Source organism: Blennius ocellaris (genome assembly GCF_963422515.1).
Source record: "Blennius ocellaris genome assembly, chromosome: 21".
NCBI classification, from domain to species: Eukaryota; Metazoa; Chordata; class Actinopteri; order Blenniiformes; family Blenniidae; genus Blennius; species Blennius ocellaris.
In genome coordinates this window covers 4430196-4450852 of record NC_137670.1, presented here as the reverse complement: position 1 = coordinate 4450852, position 20657 = coordinate 4430196, and the positions used below count along the sequence as shown (strand labels likewise).

Sequence of the window (20657 nt, the reverse complement as noted above, 5' to 3'; positions counted from 1 at the left end):
CCCTGCACTAAATGAAGAAATATCAGCTTATTTTAGTTAATAAAAAATTTAAAAAAAAAGAAACTTCAGCATCACTGTTGACCATTTATTCCACAAAACATACAATGCAAAGCATGTGCACTGTACAAGCCTTAATATTATGAAAATACTCATAACCATGCCCATTCTTTTTAATCAATTAAGTCATAAATTTAGCTTTTGTAGTCACCCAGATCTACGTTTATTTTTTTTCTTCAACATGACACAGAATAACTTAAGTCTATTGAACGTTACATTTTTGCATTGCTTCTGTCAGTTTTTGTCCTTTTTGTGAGCTCATGTTTCCCAACTCGACTATATTATAAATATTAAGTAAAATTCAAATATTTCAGGCCTGACCTGAACTATACAAACATACTGGTATGACAGTCGACACGAGGAGACTTTTCTTTTTTTCTTTTTTTTTTTTTTGAAAGTGTGCGTAAACTGAAACAGGTAGAAACCTGGCAGTGTGTTTCCGTGTGCAGCTGCTGGTTTAAAAGAGACGAGCTCATTCCGCCGCTGGTAAAACGTCCCGGTCCGCTTGTCGTTTCGTACATCAGTAGTCCTAACTAAGATCGGTTACACGAGTCCTTTTGACAAACACCCACTTTGAGAGGAGAGAGGAGAGATCCGTCGTCATTTGTGGCACAGGAGTTTGTGGAGGCTTGTTTTTCGTTTAAAGACATGAAGGGGTTGGAACCAGAGGTGTGTTTAAAAAAAAAAGGAGAAAAAAAAAAAGTAAAAGACACACAAACACTTCTGAAAGGTAGGCAGCAGGTGGCTCTCAAGGTTACGTGATAAGATTCCTAAGAGGTTTCTCAAACATCCCCCAGCGAAGCACCACGATGACAATCAGCGCGTCTTCAACCGCCTCGACTATACAACGACCCTCATCACTTTATATTATGTTAAATGTTATACACGTTAAAACTTTTTTTTTTTTTTTTTTACAAACCGAACCCATTGTTAAACCACACAGTATCACATCTGTACAAAGTCAGAAATGGGGGGGGGGGGTTAAAAAAAAAGAAAACGGTCACAAAACGCAGAAAATAAAGTAAAGGAGTTTGATTTTGGGGGGGCAATAAAAAAAAAAACAGGCTGGTCCGTCACGAATCACAAATTAAGGGATTAAATGCTAAAAATGATACAGGAAGAGTAACATCTAGAGCTCCACAGTCTTGTTTGTAATGAGAAAACTCTTGTGTTTCTGATAAATGTTTAAAAAAAAGAAAAGGATGTAAAAGTGGGATTAAGAAGACGGAGATGTGAGGTTCCCTGGAGCTCGTCCGACAGTTACACTCCGTCCTCTGGGACTTTTGGATGGAAAACCGGGGGGGGGAAAGGCTTATAAAGGTTCAGATTTCAGCTCCTCCACTCGGCACTCCAGATCAGCCACCTGAGGAAGAGAAGGAATGAATAAATGAGTGTTTTATTTTCATTTAATGATAGCTTATAAATATCAAACCACAATTATCCTATAAATAATAAATACATTTCAACTTATTAGATATCATTCAAATTAAGTATAAATAAATTAAGTCCCAACACTGACCCTTGTGGAACACCGCACATTAATTATTTAATGAAAGCTTCAGGAAGCCACTATGGTGGCAGACCCCTGGTTTATTTTTTTTTTTTTAAGTGTTGTTTCGTGATTTGGACACTTGGTGGTGATAGTGAGACACATGTTAGAGGGCAAAGGTCACAGGAAAAGGAGGGCACAGGTTGGGGGTGAGCAAACATTTGTCACAAGACCAGGAATTAGCAATTAAGACAAAGATGTACAATTTTCTCGAAGGACAACCTGGTTCGTTCATCATCTGCTTTAAACCAACAAACAACTCAACTACTAAGTGGAAATAGTTTTTGAACACTGGAACATTGAAAATACTATCAGACTGTAAGTGCAACCTTCTTTCTTCCACACTGAGGTTAATTGTGTCCTGAGCTCATCCGCCCCCCCCCCCCACCTGCTCCTGCAGCTGCCCCGACTCCTCCTTCAGAAGCGTGGCCTCGGCGCCGACCTGCGCACAGCGCTGCGTCTCCTTCTTCAGATACTCGATCTCCCTGTGGAGAGAAGAGGCGGCACGGCTGAGATCACACCACCGAGCCCCCACCATGTCTCCTCGAAGCCCCCCCCCCCCCCCCCCCCCACCACCACCACCACCACCACTGAGCAGTCGGACTTACTTCTGCTGGTACTCCTTGATCAGGCGCTTGGCTTTGCTGTATTTGCGCTCCAGGGCCTGATACTGCGACTGCGTCTCCTTCAGGTGCTCGTCCACCGCCTGGCACAGGCTCTGCGCCTCCATCCAGTAGCCCTCCAGCTTCTCCATGCGCTCCTTGTTCTCCTGCAGCGTCTGCTCCAACTGGGCCTTGTCCATGCGCCAGCGCTGCTTCTCCTGCTCGGCGTGGTGCAGCTGTGGAACGGGTGCGCGATTTATTACTCCCCGTGCTCCCAGTTACTTGGTTCCGACTGTCAAAACGACGTGGCGGGGGCGGACTATTTACCTTTCGTTTCAGCTGCTGGATCTCCGCCTGCGTCACGGCGTGTTTTATCTGCAGCTGCGGGGACGCAGGGTAGGAGAACGTGTCAACGTCAACGGTCGTGATCAACAGGAGACCCGTCTTCCCCGGACGCACGAGTCTCACCTCTTTGTATTTATGTGCCAGTTTCTCAGGGTCGGTCTCCAGGGGCGACAGGTCCTCGTTCTCCGCCAGCTCGAACACTTCGATGGCGCTGGGATACGGCGGGCTGGCCTCCTCGTCCTCGTCCTCCTCCTCATCCGTGCCGTATTCTCCTCCCTGCAGGGAAAGGAAGGAGCAGATGAAACTTTGGAGGAGCATTAAAAGTGAGATTAAAACACATTAAAACAGCTGGATGAGGCTTTTTAACTCCCCCCAGTCTGCAATTTCTAAGGAGAAATCAGTCAAATTTAGGATTTAATATTAGCTCAGTGTATTTATACTTTTTTGTACACTTGATACAAGTATTTGCACTTTTCTATACAATGCAAATATGTGAAATTGATTTATTATTAATGAAACCGTCTCCTTTTAATTTGAATGAAGATGATTCAGGATCAAACAAGCTGATGGGAACAGATAGAAATCCTGAGTAATCAGATTACATTAGAGTTGCACTATGATGATTCTACTTCAAAATTAAAAATCCTATGAAGGAATTTGTGATGTTTCAGATCACGACTTGTGTAGAAATAAATACATTTATTAATGTTACTGTTGCTTCAATTTGTTATTTATGCTGATTTTGGGGTATTTTTCTTGTATATTTTTCATATTTGCAATGCATCGGCATAAATAGGGCCCTAACTTGAGCCTGTTCCTATTTGTTGGTCAATTAAGGTAACTTATTGATTTTTTCTGACAACAACAAAAAACCTGTTAATGATGAAGCAAACAATTTAATTTATGTGTGTGAGGCAATGTGCTTGAATGTAGGTGCACATCTGTACTATTACACTTTTACTCAGATAAGTAAAAAAAACTTTATTGCTTTATGTCAGTAAATAATGTTGATTACTTTTATCGTATTTGGTTAAAATACCCAGATTATGTTCATGCTATGACACCTAATGGACACAAGATGGTGGTAAACACACATGGCCTCCTCCAGTTCTACCTCCTGCATGTTTGGAGCCTTCAGCCTGATTATGAATGGAGCATCTTCCTCTGATGATGACGATGATGAAGGTGGTGATGATAATGAAGATGCAGGCAGTTTCTGAACACACACTCTTGATTTAACTGAGATGGACACACGAGTGACGAAGCAAAAAGCCGCACGAGGGCGCAGAAAAAAAAAAAAAAAGAGAGAAAGCGGTCATCCTGATTTGTCCTCATTTCGGAGCTTATTGCAGTGCGGCTTTACACACACACACACACACACACACACACACACACACACACACACCACAACAAAGACGCTCACGACTGTACCCGATGATCCTGATACAGTCTGTAATCCTGAAGTGTGTGTGTGTGTGTGTGTGTGTGTGTGTGTGTGTGTGTGTGTGTGTGTGTGTGTGTGTGTGTGTGTGTGTGTGTGTGTGTGTGTGTGTGTGTGTGTGTGTGTGTGTGTGTGTGTGTGTGTGTGTGTGTGTGTGTGTGTGTGTGCGTGCGTGCGTGCGTGCGTGCGTGTGTGAGACCTCTTGCTCCTCCATGTACTGGTTGTATCTCTGCTCCATCATCTCCCTCTGCCAGCGTTCCTGCTCCAGCGTCTGCTGGATGAGCTGAGCCACTTCGCTCTGCTCGCCCGGCTTCTCTCGCCCGATCACAAACCTGCCGGGAAGGAAGAGAGTCGTCGGTTCCCGCCGGGAGCAGAGGAGCTGGGTGAGTGGCATCATTTAAATTATACATATTGGCCCTTTTTTTTCTTCTTCTTCTTCTCTTGACCTCTGAGGAGCATGAATGTTTTCTCCTGGAGGAGCAGCAGAGCTTCATCCATGCAAAACACACGAGTTCCATTAAAGCTCTCTGAAGACGGAGCACGGCTTCCTGCTTACGACCAAACACACCGTCTTGAAAGCCTATCTGATCTCCTTCGGCTACAACGGCAGTGTGTCTTCTGACTTGTGTGTGTGAGAGACGGATCCGGCGACAGTTATTACTGCAGCCTTTCAATCTAAAAGGGTAATTAAATGCTCACAAACACACTTCCTGTCCTGCTTGAATGTTTTTTTTATGAATCGGTCTGAGCTCTATTGCCCTTCAGCGGATTCATAATTGTGAGGCCTCCGATCTCCACAAGTCAAACAACACTAACAATTACCCCAACAGCTCTAAGCCATGAATTATGAATGAGTTAAGATGACAAGAGGCGCCGCCGCCGCCGCCAAAACTCCGAAAAGCTGCAAATAGCACTCCAGCGTTTTGACATTTCACGGTAACTATGTCTCTTGCTGATCTTCTTGTAGAAACATCTCCCAACAGCGGCGTCTGGGTAGTGAAGGATATAATCATGAGCCGTGAGACTTAAGTCTGGAGTGTGGTGACGTGCGCAGCCGCGGGCAGGATGTGGTGGGGAGTCGGGCCTGCGTGTCAGACGAGCTCTGAAAGGAAGCCGTCTCTCTCTCGGGGGAGGAGAGCCGGGCGTCGCAGCACCCGGAGAGAAGGAAACCTGTTCTGGTCACAGCTCAGGCACCTAGAGAACCACAAAACTGTACAGACTGCTCTGGCTCGCGTGCTCAATGTTAGCATCTCATGTTGAGGAAGTCTGAGATGAGTCAGAAAGGTTTGTTAAGCTGTCAGGGGCCGTGTGCATTTGTTAACGCTCCAGTCTCATGTGTGGCATTTGCATGTTCTTCCTGTGTGTAAACTTTCATTCCTATCTAAGATCCCACATCTTAGATTTCCTTTCGCTCTAGAAATCTGAACCATGAATTCCTTTTGTCCAACTCATTTCACTGAAAGATGCTAGCATATCTAAAACTGCTGGAACACGGCAACTAAAGCAAAACAACAGCCGGAAATCTAAAGAAGTTAAAATCGCTTCACAAAGAGGAAAAATCTCTAAAAATGTTTTGTGGTTTTGTGGCATTTGGTGGAAAATGTTGAAAATGGGTCTTTTTTGGCCATAAAGTTTGCAGAACTCCACTCGACGCGATGATAGTCGAGCTTTGACGACCCGGAAACGTTTCTTCTTTCACGCAGAAAGTAGAAATCAGGACAATCTAGTTCCTCCGTGGAGAATGTTCCACACAGAGAGCGCTTCTTACTTGACGGTTCCTGAGGTGTTCCTGAGTACGGAGGCGGCAAAGTTTTGCGTGACTCCCACCAGACTGGTCCCGTCCACCTCCACAATCAGATCGTTCACCAGGATCCTGCGGGAGACGTGAACGGATCAGGATGTGTCTCCGCCGCTCACATGCTCATGGGGGGGGGGGGGGAGGAGGTCTCCCGTCTGAGCTCGGTGAAACTCACCGTCCGTCCCGGTGTGCCGCTCCTCCGTCTGTCACCGTCTTGACGAAGATGCCCAATTTCTCCAGGCCCATGTCGGCGCCGGCGCCCATCCCGATGATACTGATGCCGAGCCCGTCGCCGTCTGAGACGGAGAGCGAGAGCAGACCACGTTTACCAAGCCACGTCATGAGAGTGGGATTAATTATCATGGAAAACTGCTTAAAAAAAAAAAAAAAACTTCAATACGTCAAAAACTTTACCAGAATCCAAAAAGAAAGTTACGTTTGTGACAGAAAATATTCAGTTAATGGAACTTCTGGAACCCAAGTTACACTGATAAAGTTTAAAATATAGTCATTTCAGCTTTGATTTCATCTGTTTTTAAATTGACATGTTGGATTTAAATGCAAAACCGTGTTGAAACGGAACAACCTGACACACACACACACACACACACACACACACACACACACACACACACACACACACACACTAGTGAACTGCGAATCTTCCTGAGGCGGATGTGCACAGTTTTACACCTCCTTCACCTTCATCACGGTCACATATGGCCTCCCATGTAAACAGCTCTAAATATAACCTGCTCTTCATATATTAATGCAGCGTAATGGGGATGTTGGCGTCGCGGCTCCTTCGGGAAAGACTGAAGGCAGAAGCAGCACTTCTGCTCTCGCTATCAGTGTGCTGCTGCCCCCAGGGTGGGGGGATAGTTGTCAGAGGACAGCTGGTGATTACTGAAGAACCAAACGGGAGGGTTTTTTTTTTTTACGCATTAAAGATGCAGAAAAAAAGGCTCGTTCAAAGTGCGCATTGGGAGTTTAATACCTTCTAAATGAGCATTTCAAACCCCTGAGATCTGTGAGTTCACCTTTCTCCAGCTCCACGGGGAACAGGTCCAGCCTCTCCACCCTCTTCTCCAGCTCGTACTCGGCCGACGCCGCCATGGGGTCCACGTCCTCATTGCGCCTGTCGTAGTCCTCGTTGGGGTAGGTGGCGAACACCTGAAAAGGGGGCCAAAGACCACAGGTCAATATATAAAGTCACGTCAATGTTTACTGGTGCATAGAAGAGGGTCTTTTTGAAAGGATCTCGAAGTTAAAAACAATAGAACAAGAGACATTTTGTCTGGAGAAGCAAAATATGTTTAGGTTTTAAGATAAAGATATAGATTTGATGGATTTTGATAGAACAAACAATTTCAAACAAATAATTGAGATTAAATAATTAACAAGAATTAGTCAGAATACGTTTAAATCCTATATTTCACTGTATTTTGACAAATCCCTCCACTGAATGTCATTTAAGTAGTAATTCAGGTGTTGAAGGCCTCACGAATGTTTGCATTTACATTTTTTCGAGGTTGCTGAACAGAGTGCAGAGATTTCCTGTACGCAGGTTGATAATGAAGGACAGTTACTCCTAATACAGACATAATTAAATGATTTCAGCTGAGGAGGCCGCGGGGTTTTCCTTGAGGTCCTCCGAGGCCGAGTCACTTTCCCAGCGGCGATCCGCACCAGACCCCCCGGCGGGGAGAATCAATCACAGCTCTCATGGAGGCAGACAGAGGCCGTTTTCAGGGCTCAACTTCCCACATTCAGTCCAGTCCAACAGCATGAGCGTTTACATAACCACCTCTAGCATGCTAATGGAGGCCCTCTGCAGCTGGTGCACACACACACACACACACACACACACACACACACACACACACACACACACACACACACACACACACACACACACACACACACACACACACACACACACACACAGAGTAAGCTGAATCTCTAAGAGCCTCACTTTCAGTCTTCCAAGGTGATTATGTATGCAGCACCTTGCACGCTCCGCTAGCCGCTCTCATTCAGAGCCGGACCGTCTCCTTTTCACACATTCTTTTGATTTATTTTATTAACTTCGCCCTCCGCCATCTTTTTGCGGCCTCTGCCTTTCACGCTTTCACACTTTCTCCCTGAGCTTCTCGTGGCTTCACTCCCGAGCACCTCTCCTCGCATCTCCACACAGTTCTCCCCGTCCGCGGTGCAAAGCGGCGTCTCGTCGCCTCACCGCCGTTCGGCGGTTAATACAGTACGGGCCCGTCTCCGTGGCAACTGCACAGTAAAGAGCCTGTCAGTTCTGACAGCTTCCTCTGAAAGGCAACAAGCCCCTCCTTCCTCTGATGCATTCAGGATCATTGTATTTTCAGGCATCATTGAACACTGTGCACGCTTCTGTTTCTACTTTTAGGCTGACCAAATCCAAAATAATAGACTCCGGGTATATCCTCTGCTAAAGCAGTGTTGCTGTCATCACAAGTTGCAAAACACCAGCGTAGACCTGAATATTTACTTCCTGGCTTAGACTAGTCAAAAAATGTCAAAAACACTCAATATCAAGTGGTTTGAAATAGTGCAATGCAAACATATAATGGACTTTAGTAAACCAGAAGCAGACCAGCATGAACCGGCACCAGAGTGGCGTACACTATCTGTTATGCATGAATGAACTCACCCTGACAGCATGGCAATGAGTCATCTATCTGTCGTTCATGGCAGCATCACTGATCCCAGCTCAGGTCTCAGCGTTGTGTTTTGTCACTCCTCTTAAGAAATGTCCTAAAAAAATCTATATTTTCTTTGAATTTTTCACAATTTGCTTGGTGTTCTTGTTTGGCTTGGTGGTTTGGCCGGATTGGAGCCTCTTGTGGGCGGGTTTAGGCCCAACGGGCTTTCTGTTTGACACCACCGATTTAAAGTAAAACCTCTCTGGTGATGTGAAGTGAATTTTCTTTCACGGTCTCGCAACAGATTGTACATGCATGCGTATTTAATGTTAAATACACACGCTGCTGCCATGCTCTCTGGCAGCAGCACGGAAGTCTAGTGGCTTTTGATTTAGGTTACCTTTGTATTTAGAGGGATTAACCGAATGTGGATCACACTGTTTGCAGCGTGCATAAAACAGCAGCCGTGTGCCGCACGGTGACACGTTCACGTGGCCGCGCTTCGGTCCTTAAGTTTAAATGACGAGAGGCCACGGCTGGTGGTTCGAGGCGCCCTCTTTTTTTTCTTTTTCTTTTTCTTTTTTTAAACCCGTGATGTTGTCTCGAGATCCAGCAGGTCGAGCCGAAAAACAACCGTGGGAAAGTCGGACACATCCGGTGTCACTGGACCAGAAGTCCCTGGCCACTTTCTCCTTAACTTTATGCCTCCTTATAGACGAGGATGAGATGACCTCCGACCCCCGGCGTCGCCACGGCACGTGGAGCAGTTGGTAAAACTCCCCGATCGGTGGGCGGCTGTCTTTGGGAGACAAACATTGGGATTAAAGGCGGGGCGGGCGGGTGGGGGTGAAACGCTGCTCCAGTTGTGGCAGATAGTAGGTCAGAGGAGCTAACAGATGGTCAGGAAACACCCCCACCTCCTCCTCCTCCTCCTCCTCCCCCTCCTCCTCCGTTGGGACGTCCTACAAAAGCTGTATGGGCAGCCACTCGCCAGCTAACACACTTCTGGAATGGGGACTTTGAGAGGCAGCAAAAAAGCAACCAGAAAGTAACAACTACATTATAAAGTCAAGGTGGTGTGGCTGCGCCTCAGCAGATCCGTGAACAGGAAGCACTGTGGATCGGAGCAAAATAACACACGCTTTCCATTTAGCACATTTTCCTATACGAAATAAAAGTGTGTCTCCCATCACACTGTGCAAAATACTTTTTACATGCATATATGAAGTGTCGCAACTACTGTGTCTTTTTATCCAGGTTACCTGTTTTACACACACACATAGTGGTGATGCAGTGTCCACAGAGTCCAAATCAATGGTAAACTATCGGTAAAATAGTGCCATAATAACCTTTAAATTTGAACTCTTCTATGTTTTATGTCGAGTGAACATAATATTTTTCCAAACACAAAACAATTGTAACTCAAATTTACAACAATCTCAAGATAAATCCAATTTTATGGCGCAAAATACAGTGAAATGTAAAAAAAAAAAAACTCCTATAGCTGTTGGATTATGCTTGTTTTTACAAACTCATATGCCCAAAGGCCTTGTGTTTGATCTGAAGCCTAAAAATGTATTATTTCAACACTCCTGTTTGCTGTAACTCATGCTGTAGTTGTTATTAAATCACCCACAGAATACAAACCGACAGTGGGATCTCCTGCAAGAGCGTGCAGTTTAGCACGTTTTAAACAGATTCACAGTAGATCAGGTGATCACAAAGATAACATGAGGAGAAAAAAAGCTGTTTGATGCTTAATGAAGCGTTTGTGGCACTTTTACTCTTAATAACATTAATTTATTTCCCATCAGGCCCAAGTTGAACAAGTGGCAGGTAAATTGCTTCCAAATCCCCCTAAAAGTTAATCCAGATCCCAGATGTGCGGCACGCAGACGGAGAGCGGTGACGTGCTTTCCCGGGCCAATAAAGTGGATATGATGAGTTCATCTTTCCAAAGCTCTTTCTGTTTTGGCAGGGCGGTCTTGGTCCGCAGTCCTGTTAGGGCTTAGCGCTGACCCCCCAGGGTGTGAGGAGGAGGGGTGGGGGGGTGGTGGTGGGGTAGGACAGGACCAGAACAGAGTCAGAGGGCTCAACTACACGACAATAATGAGGCATCTGAAACACATACACCAACTTCATTGTTTGAGATGAAAGAAGAATTGTTTGCAGAAGCGAGTTAGCATTGGTAGCAATATAGCCGTTTACTCATATCTCTGCTCTGTCGGTCAGGTAGCTACATCACTGTGTGAAACACTGAGCAGGGAGCGTCTCCATGGCAACAGATGCTGATCTCCTTTGAGCTCCTCCGTGAGGTGCCTCTCTCATCCGCTTTTTGTATGGGAAATTTTTCTCACAGTTTTGGGGGGATTCATTCGGAAATGGTTAGCCGTCCCAAAATCGAATCGATTGGTCCCTGGATGATGACAAATCATCCCTGGAAATTTCATGCAATTCGGGTGAGTAGTTTTTGCAAAAAGTTGGTAAAATACAAACCAACCAATATATAAATACACGCAAATTAAAAAATAACTATATAAAGATTTATAAAGCTAAAGATAACTGAAGATACATGATGAAAACGCCTGCATTTTTGCTAAATCAAACGACTGCGACAGAAAACTGCTACAATCTCAACATGAAGCCAATTTTCATGGAACCTTCTGGTGCAAAATACAGAGAAATGTCCCAGGATTCCTGCAAATGCATCTTAGGGTGTGAATTTTTATTTTCTGATCAGTTATTTCAAGGGAGGCCACAGCTTGTATCAAATGACAGAGAAACAGATTCTCAACCAATTTGCGTCTTGAATTGTTGGAAGTATGAGAAGTGTGTTTGGTGGGTTCTTTTCTATCGTAACCATTCTAAATGTCAATAAATTTTGTGCTGTTGGAAAGCCAAATTGTGCATTAGTGGATTGAGTATGTTCGATTGATGGCGATCGTTCGACTTCAGTCAAAAGTCCACCAAAAGGCCATTCAGCACCGTTAGAGAGGATATAGCAAACTGTCCCCACCGGAGAGCTGCTGCTCATCCCACAAATGCATGAGCTATAAAAATGCAGCGAAGCACTTCCAACACAAATGCACCTTACTATTTACTAATAATGTTCCGACTTGTTATGCCCAGTTTATTATGTGAATTAATAATTCATTATAGTTTATGTATAGTTTTAATAATTCATAGTAACCTCCTCATATATATTCACAGCATACTATCACAAAATGTGATAAATTAAAAGGATTCCTGCATCCACTGGTACTTGATTTATAGATTGTGTTTTACACACTTCATTCATTCAAACTTGTTTGCAATTCTTACAAATATATATTTTCAATGCAAAGGAAAGGATGTTTTCCAAGAATTGTTGGAATAAGCGGTGCACGAGATGAAATAGAGACAAAATGAATGGATTCTATGAAACTTCTGTGTTGCATTTTGAGAAAAGATAGTCTACTAAAGTCATGTGCAGCTGAAGGTGTGAGAAGCTCTGCTTTACTGAGTTTACTTTAATCTGACAGTGTTTGCTTTAAAATCTCTGCGGGGAAGATGAAATTCATCTCTCCCTCCCCCCCGCTCGGCAAATCCCACCTTTTCATTTCCTTTTCATTGATTTTTGCATAATTTTATTGATTCAAGTCCTTTTACATCTCAAACATAGGGCCCGTGGGTGAAAACTCCAATCCAGTCAAACCACCAAGCAAATTGTAAAAACCTCGAAGAAAACGTCAAACACAAATTTCTTAGGAGAAGCAGATTTAACACAACACTGATAACCGAGCTGAGACGTGACGCTGCCATGAAAGATGGCAAACTAACATTTACCTCAAATTCGTTCTGTCAGGGTGAGTTTGTTAAAACGTGCATTTTCATGTTGATGTTGTAGTGATTTCCACGAGTAATTTTTTGCAAAACTATTGGCATTTTCATCACATATACTCTGCACCACAACAAAGAAAAACTTTTAAATTTAAATTCAAAGTTACTATGGTACTATTTCACCCATCCGATCCACACAATGTGGCCTCTGAACTCAAATATGTTTGACAACACTGATTTAAATGATCAATCGCACCTTGTCGCAATAGACCACAAACACAAAAATCAAGAAAAATGACAACAACAAAAAACCCCCAGCACATTCAACCGCTCCTTCACTTCCGATACGCTGCTGACATTTTAATCCTCAACAGCATTTTTACATGTATAACTAACATTAAGAAGCCAATCTGTTCACGAAATGTTGTTTTTTTAAATGCGTCAGATTTTGAGAGATTTAAGAAGTGTTGAAATATATATTTAATATTATATATATGTATATATATTTATTTATTTATTTTACTTTTAACCTTGACATATTTTATGATATATTACAGGCAAATGAGTGTTTCACTGTAATATACACTTAAACATACATATAAACTATTAAAATATGCTCATAAAACACTCTTAGGGATGATATTTTAATTAATATCCTGTGAACATTAATGTCCAGCACTACAGAATGCCAGATGTTGACTGTATTGACGACCTGATTCGTCTTTAAATGTTTGGTTTGGTGTTTGTGCTTGATTCTCGTGGAGGCGGGGAAGAGTCACACTCGTGAAGGATCCAGTAACTTTGATGTGGGTTGAAGGTGACAGAGGCACGGGAGCCTGGCAGATCGCTGCAGACAGCGTCTGACAACATGATGGCAGGTTGGCCCAAACAAGCACTCGGTCGACGGCGAGGCGTTGTATAACAGGGTTTGTCGCAGTAACCAGAGCGAGTGGGCACGTCACACAAAACACTTTGCAAAAACCGCCATCACCTCTACCACAACCTCTGCTGTCAGCACCTCCACCAGCTCCACCACCCCAATGGATGGACTTGAGCGCCATGCATTGCAGCCGCCTCCATCGATGTGTGAATGGGTGAGTGTGATTGATGATGTAAAGCGATTTTGGGGGGGCGGTCAAGAGTTGGAAAAGCTCTATCAGTGAAAGCTATTTATCATTTACCACCACCACTCCGTCTACTACCAGCATCACCAACGACCCCTCTACCACCACCACTCTGTCTACCACCAACCCCTCTACCATCACCACCACCTCGAGCACCACCGTCTCTACCAATGCCCCTACCACCACCATCATCTTCATTACCATCACCACTCAATCGATCACAATCAACCCCTCTACCACCACCACCACCATCACCTCTACCACCATCACTCTGTCTACCACCACTCCATCTACCACTGTCACCATCACCGCTCATCTCTCTCTACCACTACCACCACCGCCACTACTCCTTCCACCAACACCACCTCTACAACCACTGCTGTAGGACTGAGAAGTAGGACAACATGACCTTGTTGGGGATCTGTCTGGTTTGCTGTGAGTAATATCCACTGTAAGAAAAAAAACAGCGCAGGGCGAGGAAGCAGAGTAATAGACAGTTTGAGGATAGAGTGATATACTGCATGCTGGTGTATTTACCTCTGGCTGGGCCATCACTTAGTGGCTGACCTGGCCACTGAGAGGCCACATGTTGCCCTGTTTTGGCAGCAAAGGAGTAAACAAGAGTCCATGAGTCAAATCAAAAATGACTGCACATGATGCAAGCGCGACAACTTTGTTGTTTTGAGTATCTTTACCAGGAATGCCCACGAACGAATTCATCTGGAAACCAGCATATAATATTCTACAATGGCTAGTCAGACTCGTGCAGAATGTAGACATGGAGTCAACAGATGAATTTGGTTTCGTAATTGGATAGATGGGATAAATTCAGACCGATCCAAACATGTATTTACTGTGATCAGGGGTAAACACTAATTTCGCTGCTTCTCATTAAGCGACATCGAGATATTGAAGCAGAATTGGGTTCGCTTTGAAGCTTGGTGCACCTCTGTCATACCGTCTGACCGTAAATGTGCAGTTTGAGGTAAAAACTGCAGTTTATCCTGCGAATGTCGCATCAAAATTCTACTGCTTCAGTTCTCGATAATGTGAGGAGAGTCAGTGTTTGTGGTAATAATACACGGAGAAGGAAAATCATAGGTGTCTGTGAGCAGACGTGTGTGCGGCAAAGGGAGGGAGGGGGTAGAAGAAGTGTAAGTGATGAGTGAGCAAGGTGATTCTGCCGCATGAAAAATAAATCAGATTATTTCGGGTTTGGAGGGAACACATCACAAATCCAGCATGGAGATTATCTTTTGTTTTTTTCTTTTATCATTTTATAACGAAAAGCTCTCCTTGCACAATCGGATGAATAATTAAAAATCACAACATGCCACGGGGCAACGTTACGAACTACACCAATACGAAGCCAAAACAAACAAGCGAAAGGACTAAATAAGACATGAGAGGCGGCTTCCTGCACTCGGCGAAGAGGCTGAGGGAACGCAGGACGTCTGTGACGAGAACAATGCGACGGCTATTTTTACTGAGAGCAGCAGAACGCCGACAAAGAGTGAAAGGAGGAGAGGAGAGAGTGTCAGGAGGAGCAAAACAAAAGAGTCTGGTGTCAACTTGATCCAAAGACACAGAGAGAGGGAGAGACAGACAGACAGACAGACAGACAGAAAGAGCTTCACTACAACAAGCCTGAAATTGTGGCTAACAGCTGAAATGTCCCTCAGAGGGGAAATATGCACTAAAAATGGACACTTCCTGTTTGGAAAAAGAAAAAAAGAGAGACTGTGTGCAACTTAAAAGCTTCCACTTATGCAGTCGCATGACATTTGAGCTTCCTAATAAGGCCCCTCCCATTTGACCTAACGCCCCCATCTTACTCTCATCCAGCCACGCAGCAATCTCCATAACAAAGGCCACACTGATAGTTAAAACTATTCTACAACCGAATTCAGATTTCCATCAGCGTAGATGACATCACAGTGTTCCCTCCTCATTTCCAACTTCCATCTCACGAAGACAAAATGACACATTGTTGTTCCTGTATTACGACTGTACGATGTCAATAATAAGCTCATGCATAATTTATAAACGCTTCATAGCATCTTAGGAGTTGGCTCAATACACCGAGGCATATAAGTACTGTATGTGTATGAGCAGTGATTTCCAGAATTCTCTCTCTTTTTTTTTAAAGGTTGTTTAATGCTAATTGGCATCCTGAACAACATGTCTAGTAAAATTCAGTTGCTAAAACGCTGCAGCTCTAACTCTGTGTTAACGAGAGAAAACGCACATTTTCTGGGAACACTCGGGCAGAAACGCTGCTACTACACATGTGCAACATAGCCACATGTTCAGTAGATGGACATTAACAATAATATTTCCTCCATAGTGTCATGACCCCCCAGTCCAAATTCTCCTGGGACTTGGTGGTTTTATAGTTGACAGTCGACATAATAACAATACAACTTGGTCGTCTGGCCACTAGAATGTCCGTGTATTTCCTCCCCTTGTTAAAGTTTAAGACCATATTGTTCTCCGCACGCATGTGTGTGTGCTCTCATTACAAAAACAAAGTTTTATTCTGCCATTGCACTGTAAACAGACATCGTTTTCAACACGTTGCCGTGTAAACGCAAAACGTTTCTGAAAGCAAAACACAGAAATTACACGTTTTCACTGGAAACGTCATGAAAACGGGTATTAATGGCATTTTAGCGATGCTAAAATACCATCAAAAGGAGGAATTCAAAGGGTCGGAGCGGTACAATGTCAAGAATCTTTCTTCTTTCTATAAAATGGGAAAGATTGTACTTTTCACATTTCACTGAAGGAATGAAAGTCAAATCACTGTTATTTATCCCTGAATGAACTTGCATGAGCATTTGTCATAACTCCTTTCGAGGGAGGTTTCAGGAGTTGTTGCTGGAATGCCTTTTGAGCACGCCGCCTTATTTTTAGCTCTGAATGTTGTATTATCAAACTATGTTACCAAAGTGCTTGTGGGCGATGTGCAGAAAATAAAAGAGAGCAACAGCAGCTTGAGTCTGGACTCTCTGGATATGGGACAGGAGCTGAGAAAGCTTTCTGTGAGATGTGTGTGTGTGTGTGTGTGTGTGTGGTGTACGGTGTCCGTACAGCAGCAGCACTGAGCTGGAGAGGATCTGATGCTCTCCTCCGGATCATTACACAACCCCCAGACACACGCAGACACTTTAAATCAACTCTTTCTCCTCCTCCTCTTCGTCTGTCCTACTCTCTTATCTCACTGGCCTGGGAGGAGATCGCAGTCGTGTCACACTTCCTCTGTCGTTCTCTCTCTCTCTCTCTCTCTCTCTCTCTCTCTCTCTCTCACTCTCTCTCTTTCTCTCACACACACATAAACACACGCCATCCCTCGCTCAGCTCCCCATGCTCTGTCCACTGGCCTTTCATTTTCTGCAGCAGAGAATCCACTTCTCTCATAACAGGGATAATTACGTAGGCCTTTTTTTTTTTTTTTCTGTTCCTCCACCCCCTGCAATTATTTACAGAAGTAGCTAACCCACTGTGTTTCAGATAAGTATCTACAGCGTGGCTCTTTTGGGGCCGTGGCCGCTGCACAGAGGAATGCAGGACCGTCCATGAGCAGGAGGCTAACTGGGAGGAGGGTGTTAGCAGTGCACAAAGCCTCGTGTAAAAAAAATCAAAATGTCAGCATGAGTCTGACACCAGCACAAGCTGACTTGATTTCCTTAACAAACAGCTGAGTGCTGCACCGGCTCTACCGGTAGATAAGCTTGAAGGTCATTCGAGAACCTGTGCATGATTAATCAGGGGGAATGTGTCGAGATGCACCGTCTCCACAGTGCAACTTGAACCTGCAATTTTCGCTTCCTCACCTTGATGGGCTCTGCACTGAAGCGGATCTTCCTGGATGGCGGCGGCTCTTCCTCCGCAGGCAGCCCAGCAATCTCCACACAGCTGGACTCGGGATCGTAGCGGTCATCCTCCTCGTCTTCCTCCTCCTCCTCCTCCTCCTCCTCCTCCTCCTCGTCCTTCTGGCTCCCTCCGTAGTCCTCGCCCACCGCGCTGTAGGTACTGATATCCACAGAGTCGCGGCCCGACAGGTCATCTCTGAGAGTCCTGTCGTCCTCCTCCTCGGCATCCCTCTCACCCGCCACCCTGAACGTCTCGCCGCCCTTTGGAGAGCCCTGCTTCTCGGCGGCCGGTTCTCCATTCTCCACGGAGATGCGGCGGCCCTCCTGTTGTGCTGTGCTTCTGGGCTCCTTGGCCCCATAATACTCATCAGGTTGGACCTCAGCTTTGGCCTCGACGCCTGCATCCGAGACAGTCTTTTCAGTGTTCTGGGTTGACTCTCCTACATTACTGGAGAGTCCGGAGGAGAGGAGGACACTCTGATCCCCATTTATGCCATCAGACGGAGGGGTCATCCTTCCCCTGGGGCCCTTCTGATTGCTCATGTCTTCATCTTGGTGGCCTGACGCAAAGGCACTGACCCTCTTGGTGATGATCTTGGAGCTCAGCACCCCCACCTTGGCGCTGACCCCCCGGGAGGGGAGCGGCGGCGTGGAGGAGAGCCGGTGGAGGTTGTTCCGGAGCTCGGCCGCCCGCTCGAACACGGCGCTGAGCTGGCTGACAGTGGGGGACACCGCCTCGCTGGTGTCCAGGCTGTCCAGGGACTCGGTGCTACCGTTGAAGCGGGCCATCACGTCCAGCCGGCCCTCCTGGAAGCTGGAGGCCTTGTCGGTCTTCAGCAGCACCCGGGTGGTGCTCAGCTTCTCCTGCTGCTGCCTCTCCTGCTGCTGCTGCTCGAAGATGCGGCGGGTCTCCTGTAGCTTGGAGTAGCTGGGCGAGGAGGCCCGCTGGTGGCCGTTCTCGGACTTGGGGTCAAACTTGCTGACGCGCTCGGACACGGTGGACCCGAGCTTCAGGAGCGCGCTGTGGTCCACGTTCTCGTTCAGACTGCCGGCTCTGGGCAGAGACAGGCGCACCGACTTGTCCCCGGTCCTGGCGGGGTCCTCCCCCTCCGCCTCGGCCGGGGATGTGGTCTGCATCTGTTGGAACATGTTCTTTATCCGGTGCACGTTGGAGCCGTACCTGCGCCCCCGTGGGCCATCCTGCATGTCCCCGTTGGCGGCGCCGTCTTTGACGGGCTTCAGGGCCTGCATCCCCGCCTCGTAAGCGTTCCTGTGCGGGGATGGGCTCCGGAGCGTGGAGCCGGTGCTCTTGGATGTGGCTTCGGTCTTCATCATGGTCGGTCAGGCGTCGCGACGGATGCTCAGCGACGGCATGTCTCCCTTCTGGAATCTGCGTGCAGCCGCGACCCAGACGATCCCGGCAGATGGGGAGAGAAACAAAAACCAGCAGATCGCATTAAAGGCCTGCCCGCATCCGCTGCAGAGCTCGTCGAGTGCGGCGGTGGCGAGAGTCAGCGGGCACGATGCATCTGTCATGAGCGCGCTGCGAGCTCCAAAGACGCAAACCTCACCCATCCATCCCCCCCAGACGCACCGCAGCGCTCATTCACAAAAAACACCCGCACAGGACGACACGCAGAGGCTCGACTGCGGCGGGCGACAGATTGCTTACGTTTTAATCCCTTTTTCCAGGCAGCATCATTTTGATCTCCTCATTCTGTGAGCTGCAGATTTCTGGTCCTCTGAAGAAGCGGCGGACGGCTGCTGCTGCTGCTGCTGCTGCGGCTGCACGGAGCCGCGCGCCCCGGGTCCTCGTGCCCGTCCTGCAAATGCCTCAGCGGCGTGAGCCCCTGTTAATCACAGATCATACATGTTTCTCATGTGTGATAAATCAGAGCCCTCTTCATAACGTTTTTGGATCTGTGATCGTCACAGTCCTGACTTGTTTCTCATGTGTGACAATCAGGTCCCACATTTCTAATCTTTCTGATATGTGATCATAACATACATCATTTATGCTTTTGACATCACATCTGTAATGTATGTTTCTCGTCTGTGATAACCACGCCCATCATTTATTTATCTCACCTTTCTGATCGCTTTCTGATCTCATTTGGCTTCACAGCACCTGGGGGGAAATTTAAATGTCTATCAGACAATGCTGGCACCAAACCTAAGGGAAAAAAAATCCATCAATATGTATTTAATTTCAGCGTTAGCCCCACTCAGGTTGGTATTCTTGTCGATGGTGCAGCAGCTTCACCTGTTCTGTCGCCCCACTGAAGACAAAAGCAAAAACTCAGAGGAGGATCGCTCCATGGCAAAACCAGCAACCGTCAACATTGTAGAAGTCAGCATGAAATCTGGAGATGACATGGCATCTAACTCAATTAGACGTGTGTTGTACAGCCCGGAGAGGTAGATTGTTAATCTGCAACTACTATTCTATTCACATATAACACTAAACATGGAAAAAAAAAAAAATTTTATTACAATATATCCTCAAATTTCAAAAGAAAAGTCACTAGATTGTTCACACAGCTCTAGGAACCTCCAAGGGAGGCGCTTCTTATAATAATAATAGAGATATAAAAAAAAAATTTTGTTGACTCTTATGCCTGAGCTTGAAAAGATAGATGTATGAATTGAAGAAGAGCTGCGTGACACCCGGCGGGCGCTCGGACCCAGTGACGCCTCGTGACGTCAAACCCGGGTGACCAATCAGACACTTCCGTTCTTGACGGGCTACATTGTAGCCACTTCCTGTTTCTGCATCTCTCATGCACAGTGTGGAGATTAGAAAGTAGACAAAGCATTTCCCTTTTTAAGGAGATCAACCTGCAACACGCAGGCCGAGTTTCATATGCAAGGTCACAGCTGCTTCACACACTGCGCACAAAAAGCAACACACGCGGCTTTGGGTTTTATTTTTTAATGTTTATTGTCTATTCTTCTTATCAAACACATTATCTTACAATAGTCGAAGGTTCACACTGGAGGACAAGTGAGCAGATCAGGGCTGAACAGGATGTGCATGAGTTCTAGTTTTTCTCTTCTAACTTTATTGTGACCTCCGTTTGCATGCAAACACCTCTGATTGGGACAAAAGTGAAAAGCACCCTGCTAAAACTACATTTCATTAGTAACTCTTTACATGGCACGAGTGAAGATAATAACACTGAATGTTTTTCAAAGATAGATATAAGATTGTAAGGATATATGGGAGACAAGCACCAGCATATGTTATTTGTATACAACAAAATTCATTCCAAAAGTGTAATTCAACACGTTTTTTCTGTCTAACTTTTTATGGTTTACAAGAGGTGACCAGGATAAAATTGCCCTTAAATTATTTACATTTTTATATTCAAG

At 45.6% G+C, this 20657-nt stretch overlaps 1 protein-coding gene across 2 annotated transcripts; it reads right to left on the bottom strand.

Moving 5' to 3' along the window:
* Positions 1–165: 165 nt before the first annotated feature.
* LOC308145361 (neurabin-2-like) lies at positions 166–19010 on the bottom strand. 2 transcript variants are annotated; one of them, XM_080516762.1, is made up of 11 exons: positions 18958–19010; positions 17247–18675; positions 6833–6965; positions 5968–6088; positions 5763–5867; positions 4194–4326; positions 2677–2829; positions 2536–2589; positions 2215–2444; positions 1995–2091; positions 166–1420 (listed from the first exon to the last, which is right to left on the bottom strand). In XM_080516762.1, the coding sequence occupies exons 2-11, from the start codon at positions 18618–18620 to the stop codon at positions 1370–1372; spliced, it is 2451 nt and encodes an 816-aa protein (XP_080372888.1). In that variant the 5' UTR covers positions 18621–18675; positions 18958–19010; the 3' UTR covers positions 166–1369. The 2 variants fall into 2 exon arrangements, with proteins under 2 accessions (XP_080372888.1, XP_080372889.1); XM_080516763.1 differs by lacking the exon at positions 18958–19010 and having other exon boundaries at positions 17247–18736.
* Positions 19011–20657: the final 1647 nt, after the last annotated feature.

Excerpts from the sequence above, each read along its gene's own strand:
- LOC308145361 (XM_080516762.1), bottom strand. The coding sequence starts at position 18,620 with ATGATGAAGACCGAAGCCACATCCAAGAGCACCGGCTCCACGCTCCGG. Across the intron at positions 5,868-5,967 it reads GCGGCACACCGGGACGGACG|GATCCTGGTGAACGATCTGA; the intron begins GTGAGTTTCACC and ends CGTCTCCCGCAG. Across the intron at positions 2,092-2,214 it reads ATCAAGGAGTACCAGCAGAA|GGAGATCGAGTATCTGAAGA; the intron begins GTAAGTCCGACT and ends TTCTCTCCACAG.